Raw genomic sequence first — 25448 nt, forward strand, 5'->3', positions numbered from 1 at the left:
AACCGGTTCAACTGCATGTTAAAAAAGTATAAAAGTTGTTGTTTATAAAACAAAACAAAAAAAAATCTACCTGGGGAATCGTGTATTCCTATCCTGTAAAACTGTCTGCACAGCACCTACAAACTCACAACCATGTACATACAAGACACAGACAGAACTGGGAATGAGGGGGCCCAGGTGCAAAAATATATTTTTCCTCATTTTTCACTCTCATCACAAACAACACATACACAGTGAAGTGGGTTTATTGACAGTATAGTATATCAATGTTTTCAACCCGAAGGTATCTTTCTCAAATATCTTGAAAAAGGCCCATGTGAGGCTGATATACTGTAAATGAATCCACTGTACTCCGGTTACTGAACCTATATCAGGTTTCCTTTTCTAGTGATTACATTTACACAAATACCCATACTCCTCTTGGACTAATTAGACAAATGGGGACTCACTTAAAGCCGATTCTGTGCATTTCTGTATTGCGTATGGCCACTAGAAACGCGTACATGTACATCTAGATATTTACATATAGTTGACTTGCGTCAACTAATGCGACTTTAGCATCTACTACTAACACTGTCAAGTCGCATCTCTGCTACCATTGGCCATAAGTATACACATCTGTACGCCTGTCGCCAATCATTCTGAGCTGGATGCTTCTACAGATAAGTCTGACATACATAAATAGGCTTTTTTTTATTTTACATCGAACACTAAATGAGCCCCATGGAGTAAAATACCATGGTATAAGGTAAATGAATCTTAATGGAGACTTGTCACTATCAACAATGTGACTCCTGCCTACTCCCATCTCTGAAACCTCTTACTGTGCTGCTTCTTCCTTTCTGCACATTGCAGAGCATAAAGGTACAAATGAAACATTACTTCCGGTGGTGCCCCTGACTGACAGTTCTGCCCCCGTACCAGTCACTCTCAGCTGCCATGTGATATAATGCATTTCTAACACATTTCAAATGACCACACTACCAGATACGACACTACCAAAGGACACTTTTTCTTAGACACACACAAACTAATTATAATTTACAATACCACAAACCTTTATACCTGGTAATATAATACAAGGTGCATCTTAAAGAACTGGACAACAAATAGATAATCGTGGCTGCCAATTGGAGTTGTGTCGCTTAGACCTCTACAAACCAGGAACAAAAAAAAAAAAAAGATCCGGGTCTAAATGAGACAGTGGGAAGGTGTGTATAGTACGGATTAACTGGGCAATCCGACAGATATAGTCTACATTGTCTAGTCAGAGCTGGGTCCAGGAAGGGTGAAGCATCCTTTGAGTGATGGAGGTGCAGTTGCTACAGAGAGCCGCCTTTCCAAACCCCCTTTATTTTGTCGGCCTGTAGCAGATGTGCTCCAGTGCAACCAGCCTGTTACTAGGACGGCACAATGCACCATACTGAACGATTAGAGAACACACAGCAAACTGTGTCCACTCTAGTGCAGTGACGACATGATGCATGGAGAACAGCAGAGAAGGGAAATAGATAGGAGAAAGAATGAGAGTTACCTAAGTGAGAAAAGAGAGGGAGGAGAAAAGAGTTAATGGAGAGAGTGCTGGGGGGTTGGGGGAATAGCGGAGCTTCAAATTTTGGTACAACGGAGCCTGTAGATCTGCGCTCCACCCCTGCCAGTGTTTATATATAAGTAACGGCTTGGAGTTTTGCTGGTATATAATAGCATGGGTCTATTAAGCTGTATATTATGGACATTGGGACTGAATGTGGTGGACATGGAGATCTATTGGACTCTGTAGTGTACATTAAGGACTTGGGGTTACGTATCGTTAATGAGTATGGCTACCTCTAAGTATTTAATTCTTCCCATAATAAGTGACAGTGACTGATTTACTTGAGTCCTAGTTCCAATCATAAGTCATCCTCAACCACCTCAGAAACCATCACGCAACGGCGGTGGTGTCCTGGTAATCACATCTCTGATTTGGTAAATATATTAGTGTCATTCACGGATTTACTCTTAAAAAATTTAAATATATTCTTGTGTTACATATTAAACCTTGTTGAAGTTTTCTGTGTTTAATACAATGTTGTTTTTGCTTTGAAAAAAAAAAAAAAGGCCGTTACTTCCCTTAGTAGTGGCGGAAGGTGGATGGATGTGTAATTCTGAATAGTTACCTTGGGCACAGAAATGCATTGTCCCCGCTCTGTGTCTATTAATGTTTATCCTCTATAGTTTAGTGTCAGATAATAAGATTAGAATAATAATGTAACCATGACTACACACCTGTACTATTTCCAGCATTTCCGACTTGCTGATATAGCCGTTTCCATCCAGGTCATACATACTGAACGCCCACTTCAGCTTCTGTTCCAGCTTCCCCCTGGACGTCACGCTCAAAGCAATGATAAATTCTCTAAAATCAATTGTCCCATCGCCATTAGCATCAAAAGTACGGAATACATGTTCTGCAAATTTCGAAGCGTCCCCATATGGGAAAAAGTTCCCGTATATTTTCTTAAACTCCTCCATCGTTAAATGTCCACTTGGGCAGTCTCTCAAGAAGCCTTTGTACCACTCCTGGATCTCATGCTCGGTAAAGTCCGTGCTTTCTAGTAAATCCTGCATGACCTCAGGACGTAGCTTGCTGTTCTGTTTCCCCATGTCGACGTTTGGTTTTCAACTTAAGGTAAAAAAAAAAAAAGACAGAAATAGCTGTTAATACAACTAAGCGTATATAAAAACGTATTTAAACAAGTGTTTAGGCCATGCCCTTTTCACAATACCCCCTTTGCATAGTGCAAAGGGTTAGGGTTAGACCATCAAAGGCAATTTCAGGTTTGGCACAAATACTACAGGAGTTGCACTGTGCAATTGTCATACACAGTAAACACATATATACCATTACCTCTAATATATACACAGTGGGACTCATTCAAATCTCAACGTGGCCTTGGGTTCCGCCCTAGTTGGCAGATAATCCCGTCTAGTGCTATACTTTTGGGTGGATTGGTTTGACCCCTTCCACTTGCAAGTTAGCTGAGAAATCCATTTTGTCAGCAAACTTTGCCCAAGTTGTCCTCTCACTCTGATTAATGTAAGCCATAAGGAAAGCTAAACCGAGCAGTATTTAAGAAGGGTGGGGTTATAAGAAGTTGGACATTGACTACAAGGGTGCGCCAGTGCCAAAACAAAGTGATATGTGTTGCGTGTAACCCACGCAATTGTTTACAGGTAAAGTACTAAAAGATGTAGTTGTTTTGTTTTTGTTTTAAAAGACAATAATAACCTTGTACTTTTACCTTATTCAAACATTTAGCTACATTTTCTTCTTCTTTTTTTCAAAAGGATTTGTATAATTTATAATTTTTTAAGTTTACAAGGTTATTTTAGAGTGATATTATGAGATGGTAAAACGCTGAAACACAATTAAATTTTTGCAACTTAGGAAGAATTTTCTTGTGCAACATTATATTTAAAAAAAGTTACTTCTACACAAAAGCAATAAATCAATGAAAAATTGCATAAAAAAGCAAGTAAGATATATCTCACATTATGTATCTCTTATCATACCTACAGCTTACATCTCCACAGTAATAGAACTCAACTTGTAAATGAATAAATAATAGCAATATGACAAAACTACTAAACTGAAGAATCACACACAAACAGTATAACAGTACTTCTTTATAGCTGCCCAAAAAAAGGTAAGTCCACAAACCTACCACAGGGTGGCGACACCTGCAATAAAATAACATTGCAGCCTGCCATAGGTGGGTTACATAAGAAACTGAATAATGTAAATATAATTTATTTGGATAATGAGGAAAGTATTACAGTACAGCTGTTGTAGGAGACTGGGCTTCTGAGTTTCTTTATAACCACAAAGTAAGTTAATACTGCAATTGGAACCTACATATAAACATGGTAGATACAGCCAAGGATGTAGAAACAAACTGCAAAACACTAACTAGGCACTAAAGGATGCAAAGAAGGAATTTGGACTTTGTATTTAGGAATCTAGACAGTGAAAAATGGACCATATCATGTGATGACTACTAGCCTGTGGATACAATCAAATGCTGTCACGTAAATGCTATTTTTCAGAAGACTCTTCACCTAAATAGGAATGGCATATTTGCATATTGTCCCACTAGAGCAAGCCTGGCCAACCTGTGGCAGTCTAGGTGTTGTGAAACTATAGGTCCCAGCCTACCTTGCCAGCTATCAGCTGGATATCTACTGGCAAAGCATGCAGGGGCTTGTAGTTTCAAAACACCCGGAGAGTCACAGGTTGGCCAGGTCTGCTCTAGAGTATGTAAAACTTCCCATAAACCTTTACAGTGTTTCAGTGATGCTGTCTCTATGGTCTACTCTCTCGGAACATTTGGGAGACTGACAAATTTTGAGGAGTCCTCCCAGACTCCCGGAAGTGAAGGTCATCGTTCCCTTCCCTGCCACATCCCACCCTCTTCCCTAGAGCAATCTAGTCATCATGGCCTGCCAAGCAGCTGCACGATGATGCTAACTGTGGCATTGTACAGTGTAGGAGGGGCCGTGATGATGCAGATCGTGGCGCCATGACCCTTTCAGTTGCCACTTGTACCTCTCCCCTCCGGAGGTCAAAAAAGTCGGCAAGTATGCTCTATAGTAATGCACATACAGAGAAGAAAAAAATCCCATAAACTGCACTGATGAGCTCTAGCAAGGTGAAACAGTCTGTAGGTGGGAATGCTCAGCTCTGGCCAGTGTCATTCTCTGAATACCCAAGGGCGGGGGAGGGCTGGCAAATACTAGCCCGGGTGGGCAAGATTCGACTCAGCAGCCTATTTAAAAAAAAATAAAAATGCAGTGTGCCCAGTGACCCAGCCCAAGGTAGCGCACCATGGTACCGGCCTGGAGGGCAGATGCCCTCCTGCTCCATAAGCCCAGCCTGCCCCTGCCCAAGGGGCAAAACAGTGACTCCAGGGACTAACTTATAAATAACATTTCACAGAACCCTCTTCTCTTAAATACGACACCGAAAGTTACAATTATAACCCATAGACCAGTCCCAATTCTAATGTGTGTAAGATTTTATTATTTGATAAAAATCAGATTAAGATTTCCTAGCTAATTTAAGACATTATTTTCATTTCTCACATCATCTATTTTCTATAGAGTGACATAGTAATGAGGTAATTACTTTGAAAGCCTGTAATGTGTGGGTGGAAGCTGATATACAGGAAAACTAATAATAAACACTTATAGATAAGATGGGTGATCTTAGTAAGTAAAAGGTTGAGGAACGCTGATCTAATTCATGTAAAATACTGGTTGTAGCACAGCCAGAGAACGCGGCTGTAGTTAGGTTACAAGAACGGAGAGTGTCTGGCTTTCAGTCTCTTCGTATAAATAATACAGTGCTATGAACTGCTGCAAGTTGTCCTTGATAATTACAGGGAAGACAGTCTATAGTTGTAATGTCACCGACATCCCAATGACGTACATGAAAATTATTTCTGCCGTGTACCAGAGGCCAATACACTGTGTTTTAAGGTCACACTGAAGTCTATCTTAGTTTATAACCACATAAACTTGTTGTGCCAATCAAAATATAAATGTTTCCGATGTGCATACATTATGGGTATAGTTTAATATTTTGACTATTTTCTCCTTTACATTTTGTCAGATCGAAATATTTCAGACAGTCATAATACTCTGATTACTGGATTTCTACCAATACAGAACTAGGCGACCATATACTGCTTTGTTCTGTGTATGAGGCCACTAGACTACAAATGGATAGGACACTTGTCTGTGTTAAGTTAATTGATGCCACTGTCAATCAGTGGCCACAAGAAGTTATCTGAAAGTGTCAAACGCACTTCCTCAACAAGACCAACGTCTCTCCAAGTGGAAGCAGATTATATACTCAAATCCATGTAAGAAATACCATATATTCTATATTTAAGGCTTTTCCTCACAGGCACTTTTCCCAGCTTTCTAAAAGCATTTTGTTTTTTGCCCTTTAAATACTAGAAAACTGCATCTAAATACTCCCTTAGGACACATTCTCACAAGCCTTTTCGCACATGGCATTCCATTTGGAAACCACTGGGGAAGAAGCAAGGCATTCCGGCTCAGCTGATCGATTCATCTTTATGCTATGCTGCCAATGCTGTGAAGTGGAGGAGTCCACAACAAAACACTATATAGAGTTACAATGTGATTGGGTGGCGTTACAAATTCTTGCGTGGACATGCCACAGACATCAAAGAGATTTAAAAGAAAATGCAAATCAACGCATGCAACCGTTCACCTTCTAAAAGCGCCGTTTCCCATCTTAAAATAGAGACACTGGGCCTGATTCATTAAGGAAAGGAAAGCAAAAAAAAAAAGGAGTAACTTTGCACCTCGGCAAAACCATATTGTATTGGAGGGGGGAGGTAAATTTAAAATGTGAGGATGGATTTATAGTTGGGGTAGGGCTTGTCCTGGATCAACTTTTAATGTCAGTGTAAACATAAAGCTATCAAGTATTTGCATCCTACATGAAAAAAAAAAACAGCCAGTATTTTCCTTATGTGCAAAATAATAAACTCATTTGCACCTCTTGCATTGTAACATGGTTTTGCCAGGGTTCAAAGTTACTCATTTTCTTGCTTTCCTTTCCTTAATGAATCAGGCTCTATTCATTTTACATGCTGCTGAGACTACAAACACAAATAACACTCAAACACTAGATTTCTCTGCAGGTCACATCATTGATTTGAATCCATCGGTGTGTGCAATTAAAGTGTTTCAATTGATTTACAAATAAATACACCTTAGTATATTTATCCCATATATTTGGTTTGGTTTATGAACCAAATTTCTTCTTGTTTTTTCCACTTTATTTTTTTATAAGGTCCATAGAACAATGTTTTCCCCAGCACCTATTTCACTATTTGTTTTTACTATCCAACCGGCTCTTGGAGCCCAACAAAATCCTATTATAATAGAATAAACCATTTTTTCTAATATTAGAACAGGCACTACAGCACAGCAGTGTGTGTTAGACCACTGACCACCAGTCTGACCAGTCCTGGCCACCAGTCTGACCAGTCCTGGCAGGTGTGGGCATTAACATCCAACATTTTTCAACACTATACATAGTATTACAACTGCCCCCACCTGGTTGCTTCTTAGTGCTGGCAAAAATTTCTGGGGAGAACACTGTAGAACATATCAATTATACGTCATAGCTGAAAAGATCATTCTCTCAGAATATTAGTATTAATAAATATAAATCTGTGGTTTCCCATAACCATTGTTCTGATGAGGTCAAATGAAGTATAACTCATACAGCAACAGAACATCGCCACCTAGTGGCCACATTGTGCAAAACGTCACTACCAAGTAACTTGATTTATACCTTATTTTACTTATCAAGAAGACCGATATTCAAACATTTTAGTAAAATGACCTTGTTATCCTCATAAACAGCGTGACTTTATTATTAAGTGTTACACATGACTAGAGCTGGTCACACATCTGAATTCATCCCAGTTTGAAAATATCTGCTACACAGGATGTACCTGGGTTCTAAAACCTAGGAGAGAGCAGAGTCATTTACAGCTTGGTGAGCGTGAAGTCACTGAATACCAGTGATCCACAGTAAATCATGCCTGGCTCCAGAACCTACCATTGGATTGGCTTCCTCTGTAGCTCACATCTCTTCTGCTGGGCTGTAGGAAGCGATCATACTGCATAAACTGCATATTGAAAAATACTCTCTTCTGAGTGAATGGGGTTCATAGTGAAAAAAGTACTGTGCAATAACGGAAATAAATACCGTAATAACAAATTATTGGACCTGTTTACAGGTCGCCTTTAATGTGTATTATTCAGAATACTTGGAAATTGTGGTTTTCCGGATAGGGTTATTTTCCTACATATTTGTAGCACCTTGCCTAAAATCTACTAAATCATATTCAAAAAGGGCCCATCTCTCTGCACACTGCCCCTGGCATTCCCTTCTCATTAAATTGTTTAGCAGTGCTCCTCACAATGACTGTAAGAAGAAACACTTGGTGACACTGGGGGGTAAATGTATTAATGTCCGGATTCTTCAACTCCGGCGTGTTCAGCGTCTTCGGCGATTAAATTTAAAGCGGCGCTGCATTGTAAAGGGAAACACGCTGGAGTGGAAGAATCCGTACATTAATACATTTACCCCCGGGCCTGATTCATTAAGTAAAGTTAAGCAAAAAAGTGAGTAAGTTTTCTTACTCAAGCTTTCTGGACAAAACCATGTTACAATGCAAGGGGTGCAAATGAGTTTATTATTTTGCACATAAGGAAAATACTGGCTGTTTTCATGCAGGGCACAAATAATTAATAGCTTATTTTTACACTGAAATTTAAAGTTGATCTAGGACATGCCCTACCCCATATATAAATCTGCCATCACATTTTAAATTTACCTCCCCCTCCAATATAACATGGTTTTGCCTTACTTACTTTTGCTTAACTTTCCTTAATGAAGGCCCAATATAATTAACGTTTTTCCCTTTCTAGCTTTCAGCATCTTCTGGATAATAGGTTCCCGGGGAAAAGTTTCCGTACTGTTTAGTGATAATTGGTGAAATAAATGCTCATCATAGAAAAAGGATAACTCCAGCTAAAGATATATTTTTTATCTAAAAAAACAAAAAGACAGTTGTTGTCAGTGCATGTCCTTACACGGCATATCTGTGTGTATCTAATAAAATGAAAACATGGGGTATTGGTTCGGATTTTGATCAAAACATTTAAGCCTGCACCCCAGCATTAAGGGTATATCATTGTATGCAGGTCTTACATTGACCTATATGTCTATAACACCATTAAAATGCAACTTAAATCAGATGCACTAACCTGCCAAAAACATGGCATTTATATTGCAGTTCAGCTGGTACCATATTCAATATGGAATTTACCTGACACGGGTTTATTTCCTCTCTGGTTTTGTTTCAAAATACTGGCTAATGTCTTAGCAGCTGTCCATCAAGCCTATTTAAAGCCTTTTTGGATGTGGCTTATAAGCCAACCCTTGCTATGTGTAAGCCTATATACCTGTGCGGTAAGGCCGGGGAGACCCGCAAAGCTAATGTCTGACAACAGGAGAGCAGTCACCGGCGGTGACCCCTTTAACAGATAGGGATACGCCCTATCTCCAGGAAATACACTTTCGCCAGAGATAGGGCTTTTGAACATTTAATAAATAAATTTGTCCACTTACTACTGATCAAGAATGATGTCATCCAACAAGACATATGGAGCTTCTAAGAACTGTAGGGGCCACAGAAATGCTTTGGAGGGGCCCATCTGACCTATGGGCCAACAGTTGGACAGACCTGGATTAGAAAGTGAGATGGACCTTTACACTGCGCTTTGGATGGTAATGGGAAAATAAATAACTAAAGTTCTTTCCTTCAACAACGAATGTTTATTTAATGTTTCAGACCCACTCCCATTTTTTTTAAAATGTTTTTCCCATATGATTTTATAATAAGTAATAAAACAGGCCTGACACTAGAAATCATTGTTTGTAGTACTACCATACCCACTGTCACTTTTCCTTGACTTTCATTCCATTCCACTCGTGTTTCTCTGAATACTACCTGTTCCATTTCTGTAAATGTTTCTTCAATTCAATGCACTGGAGAGCCTACAAGTGCTAATAATAGGGCACACAGCACAACCGTGAATAAAACACTTTGCGCTTGATAGGTGTTAAAAAAAGGACGTGTGTCTGTGCCTTTAAAGACATGAAGTTTTCTGTTGGTATTACAGGTTTACTCTAAGATGTAGAATAAGCTTTTCTGGACATACGTTGTCAATCTGATTTGTGCTAATGCTTCTCATGTAACATGCCAGCAGGTGTCTTTCCTCTCATTCACAACACTCCAAGACCTAATCAGCCTTGAAGCTATTTACATATTTCACACTCCAGCACTCAGCCAGGTTACCGGGTGAACGCAGAACAAGTATAGAATACGTGAATGCACACTGCTACAAGGCCAACAGAGCCTGCATTACTTATCACTGCTAGCTGGGATAAAGGACATCTGCAGCATACAGTAGATAAGCAATATCGTGTATTGTACCATTTTTGTATATGTGTTTATTTTATTTTTTTGGAAGTGGATTTCATGGTGTGTGAATCTATAATTGCAGGATAGGAAGGCAGACCACATTCAGCTCTCCCTTTACAGATAACCCCACCCAGCTCTTACTTTCATCCCATGTTCCCTTTAAAATAGTTATGCCCACATTTGTAGCTATGTATTGTCCCAACTGTTGGAATGTTGGTATTTGCCGCTAGCCGCACACTGTCAGCAGTGCAGGGGTGAACGGGTGAAAGCAAGGGTGGAAGGTCGGCAGTGATCCAACACTTCAGATGCACTAGTCACACCTCTCAGTGTGACGGGACCATGCCCCCTTTTTGGAGGTGGCCATGTCCTGATTCCCAAACATACATTGGGAAATATGATTTTGTGTGTGTGTGTGTGTGTGTGTGTGTGTGTGTGTGTGTATGTGTGTCTAAATTTAATTAATTTACAGTCTATGAAAAGAGCTGGGATGAAAATTTGTTCTGCTGCGAGGTTGGTCGGGTAGGACTGGGAACATTTACGGTCAAACTTCTGCTGGTGAGATGGGTAAAACATCCTGGCTATATGTTCCCACAACATAGAAGTGAGATTAGGTGTGTAGAGGAAGGAAGGGGGGGGGGGGGGCAAGGGGACATTAGAGTTGTCTTTATAAGAGTTGCCAAGTTGTGAGTGTAGCATAACTTAGAGTGTGTCTGACAACATGCAAAGTACAGGAGAAAAACAGGTCCCATTAAAATGATAGTACAAGACCCAAAGAAAACCAGTTCTGGCAAAAATCCTTATTTGAAGGCTGTGGACATTGTCCATTCATATTCTTTCAAGTAATACTTGAATATTTAGAACATGTCAATTATACATTACTCAGCTCCTGTACTCAGCAGAGAGAGGTAAGAGATGGTAGCCGATGTGCATCCATATCGTCTGCACAACTCAAGGAAGCACAGAGCGAGCAATCATCTACCAGTGACATCTGCTGGCACTCCACTTAGTGTAAAGTGTGCAGAAAAATGTCTGCATATTGTTGTGCCACAATATCTATAACATCTATATAGTACACCACATGGCCAAAAGTATGTGGACATCAGAAAATCACATCCAAATGTTCTTGATGAACATCTCATTCCAAATCCACAAGCATTAATAAGGAATTGGTCTCTCCGTTGCTGCTGTAACAGCCTCCACTCTTCTGGGGAGGCTTCCCACTAGATGGAACATGACTGTGTGATTCGCATCCGTTCAGCCACAAGAGCATTAGTGAGGTCGGGCACGGATGTTGGGCGATAAGGCCTGGCTTGCAATCAAAGTTCCAATTCATACCAAAGGGGTTGAATGGGGTTGATGTCAGGGCTCTGTGCAGGCCAGACAAGTTCTTCCACATCAAACTCAGGAAACCATTTTTTGATGGACCTCACTTTGTGCACAGGGACATTGCTATGCTGAATGCTGTGTGGAGTTTGTATGTTCTCCCCGTGTTTCAGTGGCTTTCCTCCCACACTCCAAAAACATACTGGTAGGTTAATTGGCTGCTATCAATTTGCCCTTAGACTGTAAGCTCCAATGGAGCAGGGGCTGATGTGAGTGCATTCTCTGTACAGTGCTTCGGAATTAGTGGCACTATATAAATAAATAGATTAAGATGATGATGATGAACAGGAACAGGCCTTCCCCAAACTTTTCCGCAAGTTGGAAGCACACAATTCTCTAGAATGTCACTGTATGCTGTAGCATTAAGATTTCCCATCATTGAAACTAAGGGTCAAACCATACAAAATACTTCCAGACCATTATTCTTACACACTCGGGTAGGAAGCATGCATCCTGGGGGTGTGTACATTATCTGATATACCGGACATATTTGATGCATCTATATAGCCTGGGTGCCTGATCTCAATCACGACATGCAGGATCTTTGAGAAACCACTTTTAAATTTTGCCCCATTACCATCCAGGGTTAATTTGTTTCTTTCATTGTAACTGCCAAATATTACTTAGATGTGCTGACTTTATTTTAGCTGATGTATATTGCAGTTACGTTTTCCATGTATCCTAAATGTATTCAGTTCTCCGATGTCGTAAAGCTATTTTTATATATTGTTATAGTAATGTATTTTCAATAAATAAAAAAAACTATGACAATTTTACAACTCTTATCAAGATAAACATACAATAAAAATATATAAAATAAATAAATAAGTAGGTCATTTTATTTAATTGTCAGTGTAAAAAGTTATAATATAACTTCCTTTCTATGTCTTCTATATATATGTGGATTGCATCATACTCTGATGCTTACATTGGCACAACAAAGCTTCCTCGTGTAGCTATACTGAAGGCGTGCTGAAAAACTGTACACACCAACAGAGAGAAGCTCTCGCAGCAGTATATCCAGGACTATCCATAAAAAGTAGTGTTATTTGTACTTTCATCATCTATTTGTTTATACAGCGCCACTAATTCAGCAGCGCTGTACAGAGAACTCATTCATATCAGTCCCTGCCCCATTGGAGCTTACAATCTAAATCCCCGAACACACACACACACACAGAGAGAGACTAAGGGCAATTTAATAGCAGCCAATTAACCTACCAGTATGTTTTTGGAGTGTGGGAGAAAATCAGAGCACCCGGAGGAAACCCACGCAAACACTTTCCTTTAGTACTGGAATAAACACACTTTTGAGTGAGCTTTCATCATTCTACTTGTGGGTTGTAACAATCTGCTTACAGCTTGCTGCTTTGTATTGACAGCTCCTGCCTCCTGGACTTTATTATTTGTGTTTCATTTTATGTGTTATCAGCAGTACCTCTGATCACCAGAGGTGCTGCTATTGTGCCTGCTTCTTGCGCTTTAGGAATTATTCCTTGCACCTGGGTGTTTCCCCTATTTATACCTGTCACTCCCAGCATACATTGCTGGTTATTGTTGTTACATTCTGTTGTTCCTGCCTTCTGCTTTGCTTCTGGTTACTTGCTGCTTGGGATCTCTCCATACCTTCTGCTTCCTGCATCAGCTTGTACCTGGTATTTACTACAAACTCATGATTACCTACTATTTGTACACTTCAGCAAATAAACATTGAGTGTTTTTCACCATATTCGTGGCTCCTAGCTGTATTCCTGCATTTAACCGTGACATGGGTGCAGCCTGTCCTCCATATACGTTTTTGAAGGATGAGTGTAAGTGACAACTGTGTCGGACTGAACCATTATAAAACGTGGGTGAGTTTTGTGATACAGGAGTGCACCGTATTTCTATTTGAATTCCACACTCTATGGTATTTCAGTCAAATGGAATCCTTCGTTTTATTCCTCTCAAATCTGAATTTGAATAAGGAACAGATAAAGTCTTTGAAAACCAGTATGTGCCTCCTGAGTTACTACAGACTAATACTTATCATTAAAAGGGAGCACCGTGTTTACACGCACGTCACCTTCACATTACAATTCTATGTTTAAGGGTGTATTCCCACCCTGTATATAAATACAGGGCACTCTCCTGGGTTTCCCGCACTGGTGACAGTGGGAATGTTGGCATCCTATCTCAGCCACTTTCACTATTTGCTTTGCTAAGACAAGCTGAAAATAAAAGCAAGACTTTGGCAAGCATTGCTGTTTCAATACAGTAGAGTCCAAATTTGTCTTTTGAGGCTGACTCACCAAGTAAAATAAAAATGGAAACAAAACCCTCACTTTATTAACACTTTCAAGAGAACTGTTGGGTCATAAGGGATGGACCCTCTCTCTTAATCATTACATGTGGGGGCATTAACTAATGTAGTCCATACAGTATGTTACTCAGCACAAGTCGTGTGAGCTACAATTTGCCATTTGAACAACTTTCTCAGGATCTCCACTGGCACAATATTATTTGGCTGATGGCTCATTACCAACATATTAGAGAATATCTGGTATCCCGCCACATTTAAAGTCACTTAACTACTTGCCAACTGCTCAATGTTTCAAACAGTGCAACGGCTCCAGAGAGGGCGTCTGGAACCGTCTCATTCGGATCCTGGCGCCCCCATCAAAGTGCTGCTCTCTCAAACTGGAAATCCTGTGACCTCACTACAGTGACATCACAAGAACTTCTCCCCAGCACAGGGCAGACCCAGCAGAGTGCGGGAGAGAACTGAAGCAGCTCAGTTGAATCCAATTTACACGGATATATTTTGTGCTGGCCCAAACAAACTTAGACATGATAATAATAAAAAAAAGGTGAAGACAATAAACGAAGCCATAAAACTGCACGCTTTCAATATAGCCCTATCACTCCTTTGAACTTAAAAGAAAAAATATTTTATTTGTTGCTATATACGGAAGCTATCTGAATACATATTTTCGTAAAATAACGGGATTACACTAATTGCATAAATGTTACTAAAAGCAGTATCTTCAAAAGGCGTATTTTATTCCCTAAATTTGCCTAGGTTTCCCTAGAACTTACAATAAAAAAAGATTATTATTCTAATATACTACCAGAAGAAAACCCAATCTATACAGAGAAATATCATATAAAATTCACATAAGTAAACTAAAAAAAAAGAAAAGAAAAAGTGCACACCACTTGGTCATAAAGTGGGGGAAGCAGTTAAATATTTTATCTACTCAATTCCCCTCTCTGAATTACACAACAGTGGCTACCGTTGACAGTGTGTTGGCACCCATATGATTCCAAAATCATATCCAGAGAGAACCAAAAGACTGGGTCACCAATGACCCCAGTGAGCTAACGTGTGAGATCACTGGGAACCAATAAATGTTTACGTGTGTGGCTAGTTCTCCATTGTTCTGCATGTGGCCTGGTGCCTGAACCATCAAATCTATAGAATGTGGCCATCCATGTGTGTCTCCAAATTGCTTGCCTATCTTGTTTGTTCAGCAATTGTGCGGAATAATTGTATGGTAACGTGAGTGGGCAGCTTCACACATAATGTAGATTTAGAGTAAGGAGAAAATCCAGTGAGACGGCGCAATTTAACTTTGTCAGACCTCACATAAAAAACATATTTCTGTTACTGTAATCGTGAGAAGTAGCTCATTACATTTTCTCTGATTCCTGTGGTTGTACTAATTACATGAATGTAACCATGGCAGCAATGTAATTTTAATAAAGGGGTTAACAGGAATTCTACTGGATTGAATTTAGCCCTGTAAATTGGTCTTGCTGTAGTATTCTAGGTAGAAATGTGTGGGCAATATATCTCTATTTAACAGAGCTTGGCAGTACTTGGTTAGCTAAAGCTATACAAGTGTCAATATAGGGAGATGAACTGTAACAATGCATTATAAGCATAACCTTAGTATATACATGGAAGTGTTTGAGTTAGACGCATCTACAATGCATGTGTAGGAGAGAGACTTCTGAGCCGTGTTGCACGATCGGCTGTATAAATATTCATGCAGTATGAGTCACTGGCCGCTATACAGAATCTTCCTCAGGAAATCCAGGAGAAATTTATTATGATAACATTCAGCAGTAACAATACAATCGCCCGGGATACAATAAACTCTGTTTTCTCTGTAGCAGTGAGAGATCACGTATTGCCCTTCTCTCTTTATAAACTGATGATCCCAACAAGGGACGTCTGAACCCTTACATAGCCCGGTGAATTGCTGCGTGTCTGCATGTGCGCAGGTGTAATTAAGTCTGCAGCTGCTACAGAATCTCTTGGGGGAAATACCGCTGTCAATAACGTACAGCTACTGTATAAAGCAAAACATCAGCAACAGTAAACGGAGACCAGTACTTAATACAAGGTTATTAAAGGGGTGGTAACCCTATATTATTCCATTTTCTCACTGTGTTATTGGTATAAATAAAATATTAAGGGATTAAGATATAAAAAAATATTCTTGTTATATGACTTTACCCTGTTTCAATGATGGTAATAGTAAGCCTGCTTGCAGAAGTTACCATTGTTTGACTTCTCTTGCCAACAAATCTACACATAGAGCTCCGGTCAGTTTTATTGAGGTATTCTCTCATAATATTATATCTTGGTGGAGGAGCTTGGTGTCAAGTCAAATGCCTGACATCATTAAGGTGGGGCATGATATAATTGGGGGCGTGGTCTAGAAAGGATCGAAAAATATGGCAGGCAAAAAACAGAGCCCACAACACACCAAGCTTGCTTTTATCACTGTACAGAGGGATACCATAACACTATACCTAACACATATATATATCCCTTGTGAAACGTACTGTGCAATAAAACTAAGACACACATTAGAACAAGGCACTTGTTACACTCAGTACATCCTTCCATTCCCGGTTACAGGACTTTTCCGGGCTGCGCCCACTCTATGGAATTCTCTCCCTCGCACATTAAGACTCTCCTCTGGTCTACAAGCTTTCAAGCGTTCTCTGAAAACCCACCTCTTCAGACAAGCTTATAATATTCCTCAACCACCCTCTTAACCTCACTACATTACCCTATTACCACCCGTTATACAACTACCCCTTGACCAACATTGTTGTGTGACAGGATCATTTAGCTTATGAGTCACTTTTACCTTTGCAGTCTGGCTGGGCCGACTGCAGATGTAGACTTAACCTCATGTGTCAAACTCCCATTGTCCAATAGCTTGCCAGCAGGACCTTCTCACCTCTTTGTCCGTTTTACCCAGTTTGTTTATTAGCTTACTATGTTTGTCCCTAATTGTAAAGCGCTACGGAATATGCTGGTGCTATATAAATAAATGATGATGATGAAGACACCTTTGTGCTTACAGTGCCTTTAAATAGTGTTTACAACAGGCTAACTCAATTGTCAGTCTTCCACAGGAACTCTGCTCTCACTAACTTGCGCAAGCCCTAATTAAACCAGTGGATTATATAACTGGGTCAGTCTAAAATAATGATCTCCATTCAGTTTTAGCCATAATTTGTTTGTCTTGTTTATGTGGTATGTACAGCAGCTGCATTGATTTTTTATTTTGCACAGCAGAACCAATAGTTATATAAAAATGTCACCAAATGAGTCTTATCTTCAAGAAGTGTCCCTGTTTGTTTTCTAAAGAGGAATTCTAGCTCTCAAGTTTTTTGTTTTTTTTTAATACTATATTCCACACCTGTCAGTAGCAATTTATACCAGCTTCACATCTCTTGTTTCAAATCCTGGATACAATTCTTGGTATCTGTTCTTTATTCAGTAATGAGGTAACATTTATCGTCAGGGTATATAAATTTCAAATACAATTAATTATAATATGATCATAGAACTTTTATTTTGGTTGAAGCAGTGTCCTGGGATCAATGAATCCATGAATTAAAAACTGTATTCAAGTACTGTTATCACCAATTATCCAAACGTTTTCCTACAAGGAAATGATGAAATTGATACATATTTATCTGTTTACTGGAATAAAAATGTAACTGCATTCAATGGATTCCCTAGTGAGCTGAAATATATCTTGCACTCTAGATAGTCAGTAACATAGTCTGCTCTGCACAGAGATTAATTCATGATTATTCTACTGTGTGATGTGTAATAAGTCTATGTTGCTATTTTTTTCTTCGAAGATTAATGCATGGTAATATTTAGATCAATCTTTGGGGGAATTCCAGCCTCCTGTGTACTGTGGCTTTGTCATTGTAATGACGGAGATCCCAGAATCACTAACAATGTATACACATTTTAGCTCTGCTTCAAAAGAGCAAACCAACGACAATTAAACGTAATCCAGAGATATGAGAACAAAAAGCACCTGCGCTTGTCCGTCACACACCTGGCGCTGTACAGATCTAGCATCCAGGTCACCCTGTCCATTATTTGTGTCTATAAAATCTTCAGTCCCTCCAACATGACCCCTTACAACTGCTGCAAAACGCTCTGCTGCAGAGTTTCCCACTTAATTTACTACTGTAATTACCTGTGCTTAACTGATGTTAAAAAAATCTACTTTACGTGAATTACTCACTTTAGCACAGGTAACTGCAATAGTGAATTAAGTGAGAGGTTCAGAAGCAGAACATATTGTACCAATTTTCCTTTGTCCAAGTGCCTTGTTCTAATGTGTGTTTAAGTAACACAAATGTTCCAGCCGTAGTAACACCTGAAGCACAGAGGCCTGGAGTAACGTTTGCTATAAACAAAGAGCGATACAAGAGACTTACTAGGAATAATAATACTACACAGACCTTTTCCGGATGATTGAGACTCTCAGACCAGTGTCCAGTCATCCTGATCCTGCTCTGTAGGGACTACTGGTGCAAGCTGCATGTCATTCTGACTATGCATTGTTGGACTATTTTGTTGTCTGTAGTCTGTGTGCACTTGGACATCTTGCTACTACATGGTGCTGTGTCATTGTTGAACCTCTTTGTACTACCTAAGGCTGAAGCTTATACTTACTGAACTATTAGATCCATCTGCTGCTACATAGCTCCAAGCTCCAAGCTCCCTCCCTCCATCAGAACTTCCCCTAATCTGTCCAGTTTCAAACGGGCCCTAAAAACCCACCTTTTTCTTAAAGCCTTTCTGTCTCCCACTTAACTTCCTACCTTATCTTCTGCCTCTGTCCCCCTACTCTCCCTCTCTCCCCTGCGTCTCTCTGTCTGTCCACCCCTCCCCTTAGATTGTACGCTCCTCTGAGCAGGGCCATCTCTCCTCCTGTTTCCACCACTTCTAACTCTGCTCTCCAGCTACTTAGCCCTCCTCCTCGAGGGTCCTCCACCCCACGTCCACTCTCGCTCCCTCCTCCCCCCTGGGGGTCTCCCTGTCTTCCGCGCCCTCCTTCTTGGGCCCCGTCGTTTGCGGATCCTCCCTCCCCCTTCCCCGCCCTCTCTAGCTGTGTATTGAGCTTACTGAGTTGCTGTGTTTACTGTACTGTGCTGTCTCCCATTGTATTGTAATTTTGTTTGTCTCTGTACGGCGCTGCGGATGCCTTGTGGCGCCTTATAAATAAATATTAATAATAATAATAATAATACATAGCACTGATATATTGCTGTGCTCCGTTCCTGCATTGACTGTATTCAGTCCAGTTCTTCTGAAGTTACTAAGCAAGATCATCGCCCTTCGCCCTCTAACAGCAGTGGTAGAGGGTAAAAGAGTTGAGAGTTAGGAAATAGAAATGAGTAGGAAATTTATCTTGATGGATTTAGCTGAAAGCTCCATTACATTACAGGGCAGCACGAAGGCTTAGTGGTTAGCACTTCTGACTCACAGCGCTGGGGTCATGAGTTCAATTCCTGACCATGGCCTTATCTGTGTGGAGTTTGTATGCTCTCCGCGTGTTTGCGTGGATTCCTCCAGGTGCTCCGGTTTCCTACCACACTCCGAAAACATACTAGTAGGTTAATTGGCTTCAATCAAATTTGACCTTATTCTCTCTCTGTCTGTGTGTGTATGTTAGGGCATTTAGACTGTAAGCTCCAATGGGGCATGTGAATGAGTTCTCTGTACAGTGCTGCGGAATTCTGCAGTGCTGATTACATTCACCCAATTGCCTGTGATCTAAAGAGATGCAAGACATTCCTCATAATAAACGGTCCAAAAAATCTCCTACAGGGACTTTTTCCCTGTAGGTTGTAACATTCGTTAGGAAACATATTACTTGTAAGCTGTTTGTCTACCGGAAGCCAATGATATTAGGGTGGATCTTCCAGAGCTGAGGGAGGTATTCCAAAGTATCTCTGCTCACTACATTAGACTGTGGTTGCCTTAGTGGTCCAGAATGTATTTTCTCTTGCCACAGTGATTTATGTTAAAGAAAAAAAAACAATTGATTTTTTCATGGGATTGCTGCTTTAATTTAATCCTCTAGAAAATAAGTGATGGCAGTTTACAAATTTCAGACTACATTTGCCCTTAAACATAAAGGGCCATTAAGGAGAGTAAAGCATAATAAAGGAGTAACTTCCCACATGGGCAAAACCATGTTGCATTGGAGGGGGAGGTAAATTTAAAATGTGGGGGCAGTTTTATAGATGGGTAGGGCTTGTATTAGATTAACTTTAAATTTCATTGTAAAAATAAAGCTATTGAGTATTTGTGTGCTTCGTTAAAAAAACAGCCAGTATTTAATTTATGTGCAAAATAACAAACTCATTTGCACCCCTTGCATTGTAACATGGTTTATCCTGGAGAACATTTACTTCTTTTTTTGCCTTACTTTCCTTAATGACTCTGGCCCAAAGTGTAAACTTTTATCTTACTATGCGAAATTGGGAACATGTTGGGATAAACATAACCACTATATATTCTTTATTAATCAAGTGCCAAATCTATTGTGCAGCGATCAAACACAAAGTGACAAAAACAAACGTCTGCAAACTTCATACTGTACAGGCACACAGAAGTTAAAACGTTCTTTTCCCTGAGTTGAACATTTTTGGAACATGACCATTGGGAGGACATAGAAGGGATTATTCATTAAAGTCCAAAGCAGCTGTTGTCTGGGGGTGAGAACACTGACATCAAAGACCAGTCTCCGAAGGGAGTTTCCAGCCAGTAAGCAGCCAGCAGCATTATGTTCTGCTTCTAACCATGTTCCAAGGTGCTCAACTGAAACATTGTGAGAACAGAGTAAAGAGAAGGGAATGTGAAAAGCAGGGTTTGATCATAGGAATATATTATCAGTGTAATTAAGGAAAGGTATCATCTATGTCTTTGTATTACATTTGTATTAATAATATTACATTAAAGCTGCAATCTTACGGAAAAAAATAGGTGTTTTTTTTAAAACATAAATCACTCTGGTTCACACTTTGAAGACAGAAACTTTTCCCTTGTATTCTTTAAGCTGCTATTCATGATTTACAGTTGCTAGGTGTCATAATCTCCATGGAAACCACAGTTACATGACAAATAATGTTATGAGCAGAGAGGATTTGGAACACCCCTATTCTCAACATGCTCGTTCTCAGCATAATCTCCCCTCACCATCTATTTATAAATCACCACTAATTCCACAGCGCTGTACAGAGAACTCACTCACATCAGTCTCTGCCCCATAGGAGCTTACAGTCTAAATTCCCTAACAAACACACACAGACTGCATGAGACTAAGGTCCATTTAATAGCAGCCAACTAACATACTAGTATGTTTTTTTGGAGTGCGGGAGGAAACCAGAGCCCCCGGTTACGCAAACACGGGGAGAACATACAAACTCCACACACATAAGGCCATGGTCAAAAGTTGACCCCAGTGCTGTGAGGCAGAAGTGCTAACCACTAGCTACTGTACGTCTCCTCCCCATTCCCCTATCTTGTACATGCAGGGACATAGATCATGTGACAGGTCAGGGAACACTTTCCTTGGGAGCAAGCCTGAGAGTTGAAATGCAAATGCCTTGCAGTGACAGCCATACTGGTATTCGACACAGAAATATTTTGTAAAGGGAAGAAAGAGTTATAGGAAGATATCCAAGACAAATTAGCTTTATGTTACATAGATACAAAACTTGCTGTTGTGTATTTGGGACTGCAGCTTTAAGGGGGTCATCAATCATCTGCTTTTGTCTTTTTACCAGTCCTTTAAACTGTCATTTTACACAATATAATATGTGCAGGGTTCTTATATCATCAATCTAATTACTAACCAGGCTTAGGTAACCTGTGGCTCTCCATCTGCAGTTTCCTCCCTTCCATTGTCTCCAAAACAGAACTTGCCATGTAGCCAGGACTATTGTTACTTTGTTGCAACTCGGCAAAACCATTTCTTTTTAAACTACACACTTTTTTTGCAGCAATAATCATTTTGATGGTAAAAAGGCACAAACTGTTGTGTGTTCCATTAAACAGTTGTCATACTAAACCCAGTTACAGTGGAAAATTAGAATTTGCGGTATGGAAAATATAAATGTATGAAATGTAATAGTTTTACAATGAAGGCAGTAGGAGAAGTGGCGGTATGGCGTACCTCTGCATACCAGCCCACATTGACCACTGACTAAACACCAGAATATTATGCTTTTAAAATCTGATATGTTGAGTGAAATTCATGCCCAAATATTGTAAATTCCTCAATAAATATGCTGGTTTAAAAAATTCTGCTATGTGTTTTCTCAGAGGGACTACCACGTAATTCCCATGAATTGCACGTGAACAATGCTGAATTTTCCCATGCTGAGGTTATCAATTCAACTTCTAGGGGTAAATGTATCAACTGCCGATTTTTTTCAACTCACCGCTATACGGCGAGTTTGCAGTGAAAATTTAAATCGGCAATGGCTTTAAAGGCATTGCTTCTTTAAATTTCCACTGCAAACTCGCCGAAGAGCAGTGAGTTGAAAAAAATCAACAGTTGATACATTTACCCCATAGACTGGGATTAAGTTTTCTTAAGGAAATACACAGAATATAAATGTCAGTCTTTTAAAGCTATTTCAAATAAATATATTTACCAGTGTAGTCCATTGGGGAATAAGTACTAAAAAATAAAATAAAAAACATTGCAATTACTTCAAAGGGTAAAAAAAAAATATGCATATAAAAAGTTATTAAAAATGATAAATCAGAAATGAACAAAATCCCAATTGCTATAACCAGCAAGTTTATTCCCCAGAAAATATTTAGGTAAAGTACATCAATGGTAAAAATACTGAATGTTTGTTCCATGAAAATATTCTGATGATTCGGTCAAATGAGGCTTGTTTGAGTTTAAAGACTCTCTACAGACTGGTATGATACCAATGGACTGACAAACAAAGCAAGTATGGTACCAATGTTCAAAAATGAATTGAGATCTCGGCTTGGTAAATATATACCAGGAAGTTTAACTTATATAGTCTTTAGAAGCGGTTTCAGATATAGTTAAGGAACTACATTCAAGAATATACTCTTGAAAATTATATCACCAGCAACTACCAGCCTGGTTTCATAAAGACCTATCCTGTCAAACAAATCTTTATGCATTTTATGAAGTAGCAAATAGGAAACTGGACTGAGGGTTGGCAATGGATGGAGTAAATTTAGAATTGGACTGATGGTTGGCAGTGGAGTAGATTTAGAATTGGACTGAGGATTGGCAGTGAATGGAGTATATTTAGAAGTGGACTGAGGGTTGGCAATGGATGGAGTAAATTTAGAATTGGACTGAGGGTTGGCAGTGGAGTAGATTTAGAAGTGGACTGAGGGTTGGCAGTATATTTAGAAGTGGGCTGAAAGTTGGCAGTGGATGGTATATATTTAGAACTGGACTGAGGGTTGGCAGTGGATGGAGTAGATTTAGAATTGGACTGAGGGTTGGCAGTATATTTAAAAGTGGACTGAGAGTTGGCAGTCGATGGTATATATTTAGAAGTGGACTGAGGGTTGGCAGTGGATGGAGCAGATTTAGAATTGGACTGAGGGTTGGCAGTGGATGTAGCATATTTAGAATTAGACTGAGGGTTGGCAGTGGATGTAGTATATTTAGAATTGGACTGAGGGTTGGCAGTGGATGGAGTAAATTTAGAATTGGACTGAGGGTTGGCAGTGGAGTAGATTTAGAAGTGGACTGAGGGTTGGCAGTATATTTAGAAGTGGGCTGAAAGTTGGCAGTGGATGGTATATATTTAGAACTGGACTGAGGGTTGGCAGTGGATGGAGTAGATTTAGAATTGGACTGAGGGTTGGCAGTGGATGGAGCAGATTTAGAATTGGACTGAGGGTTGGCAGTGGATGGAGTAGATTTAGAATTGGACTGAGGGTTGGCAGTGGACGGAGTAGATTTAGAATTGGACTGAGGGTTGGCAGTGGATGTAGCATATTTAGAATTAAACTGAGGGTTGGCAGTGGATGTAGTATATTTAGAATTGGACTGAGGGTTGGCAGTGGATGGAGTAGATTTAGAATTGGACTGATGGTTGGCAGTATATTTAAAAGTGGACTGAGAGTTGGCAGTCGATGGTATATATTTAGAAGTGGACTGAGGGTTGGCAGTGGATGGAGCAGATTTAGAATTGGACTGAGGGTTGGCAGTGGATGGAGTAGATTTAGAATTGGACTGAGGGTTGGCAGTGGACGGAGTAGATTTAGAATTGGACTGAGGGTTGGCAGTGGATGTAGCATATTTAGAATTAGACTGAGGGTTGGCAGTGGATATAGTATATTTAGAATTGGACTGAGGGTTGGCAGTGGATGGAGTAGATTTAGAATTGGACTGATGGTTGGCAGTATATTTAAAAGTGGACTGAGAGTTGGCAGTCGATGGTATATATTTAGAAGTGGACTGAGGGTTGGCAGTGGATGGAGTAGATCTAGAATTGGACTGAGGGTTGGCAGTGGACGGAGTAGATTTAGAATTGGACTAAGGGTTGGCAGTGGATGTAGCATATTTAGAATTAGACTGAGGGTTGGCAGTGGATGTAGTATATTTAGAATTGGACTGAGGGTTGGCAGTGGATGGAGTAGATTTAGAATTGGACTGATGGTTGGCAGTATATTTAAAAGTGGACTGAGAGTTGGCAGTCGATGGTATATATTTAGAAGTGGACTGAGGGTTGGCAGTGGATGGAGCAGATTTAGAATTGGACTGAGGGTTGGCAGTGGATGTAGCATATTTAGAATTATTAGACTGAGGGTTGGCAGTGGACGGAGTAGATTTAGAATTGGACTGAGGGTTGGCAGTGGATGGAGTAGATTTAGAATTGGACTGATGGTTGGCAGTATATTTAGAAGTGGGCTGAAAGTTGGCAGTGGATGGTATATATTTAGAACTAGACTGAGGATTGGCAGTGGATGGAGTAGATTTAGAATTGGACTGAGGGTTGGCAGTATATTTAAAAGTGGACTGAGAGTTGGCAGTCGATGGTATATATTTAGAAGTGGACTGAGGGTTGGCAGTGGATGGAGCAGATTTAGAATTGGACTGAGGGTTGGCAGTGGACGGAGTAGATTTAGAATTGGACTGAGGGTTGGCAGTGGACGGAGTAGATTTAGAATTGGACTGAGGGTTGGCAGTGGATGTAGCATATTTAGAATTAGACTGAGGGTTGGCAGTGAATGTAGTATATTTAGAATTGGACTGAGGTTTGGCAGTGGATGGAGTAGATTTAGAATTGGACTGATGGTTGGCAGTGGATGGAGTATATTTAAAATTGGACTGAGGGTTGGCAGTGGATGTAGTATATTTAGAATTGGACTGAGGGTTGGCAGTGGATGTAGCATATTTAGAATTAGACTGAGGGTTGGCAGTGGATGTAGTATATTTAGAATTGGACTGAGGTTTGGCAGTGGATGGAGTAGATTTAGAATTGGACTGATGGTTGGCAGTGGATGGAGTATATTTAAAATTGGACTGAGGGTTGGCAGTGGATGTAGTATATTTAGAATTGGACTGAGGGTTGGCAGTGGATGGAGTGGATTTAGAATTGGACTAAGGGTTGGCACGGGATGGAGTAGATTTAGAATTGGACTGAGGG

General features: G+C 40.0%; 1 protein-coding gene across 1 annotated transcript in view; it reads right to left on the minus strand.

Annotated features, from left to right (window-relative positions):
• Nucleotides 1-25448, minus strand: part of NCALD (neurocalcin delta) — a 79442-nt gene that overhangs the window by 16051 nt on the left and 37943 nt on the right. The window contains exon 2 of the mRNA XM_075213899.1: nt 2269-2665. Within this exon, the coding sequence (XP_075070000.1) occupies nt 2269-2646 (378 nt within the window). The 5' untranslated portion in view covers nt 2647-2665. The remainder of the gene's footprint in view (nt 1-2268; nt 2666-25448) is intronic.

Source organism: Mixophyes fleayi, chromosome 5 (assembly GCF_038048845.1).
Source record: "Mixophyes fleayi isolate aMixFle1 chromosome 5, aMixFle1.hap1, whole genome shotgun sequence".
In the NCBI taxonomy this organism is placed as follows: Eukaryota; Metazoa; Chordata; class Amphibia; order Anura; family Limnodynastidae; genus Mixophyes; species Mixophyes fleayi.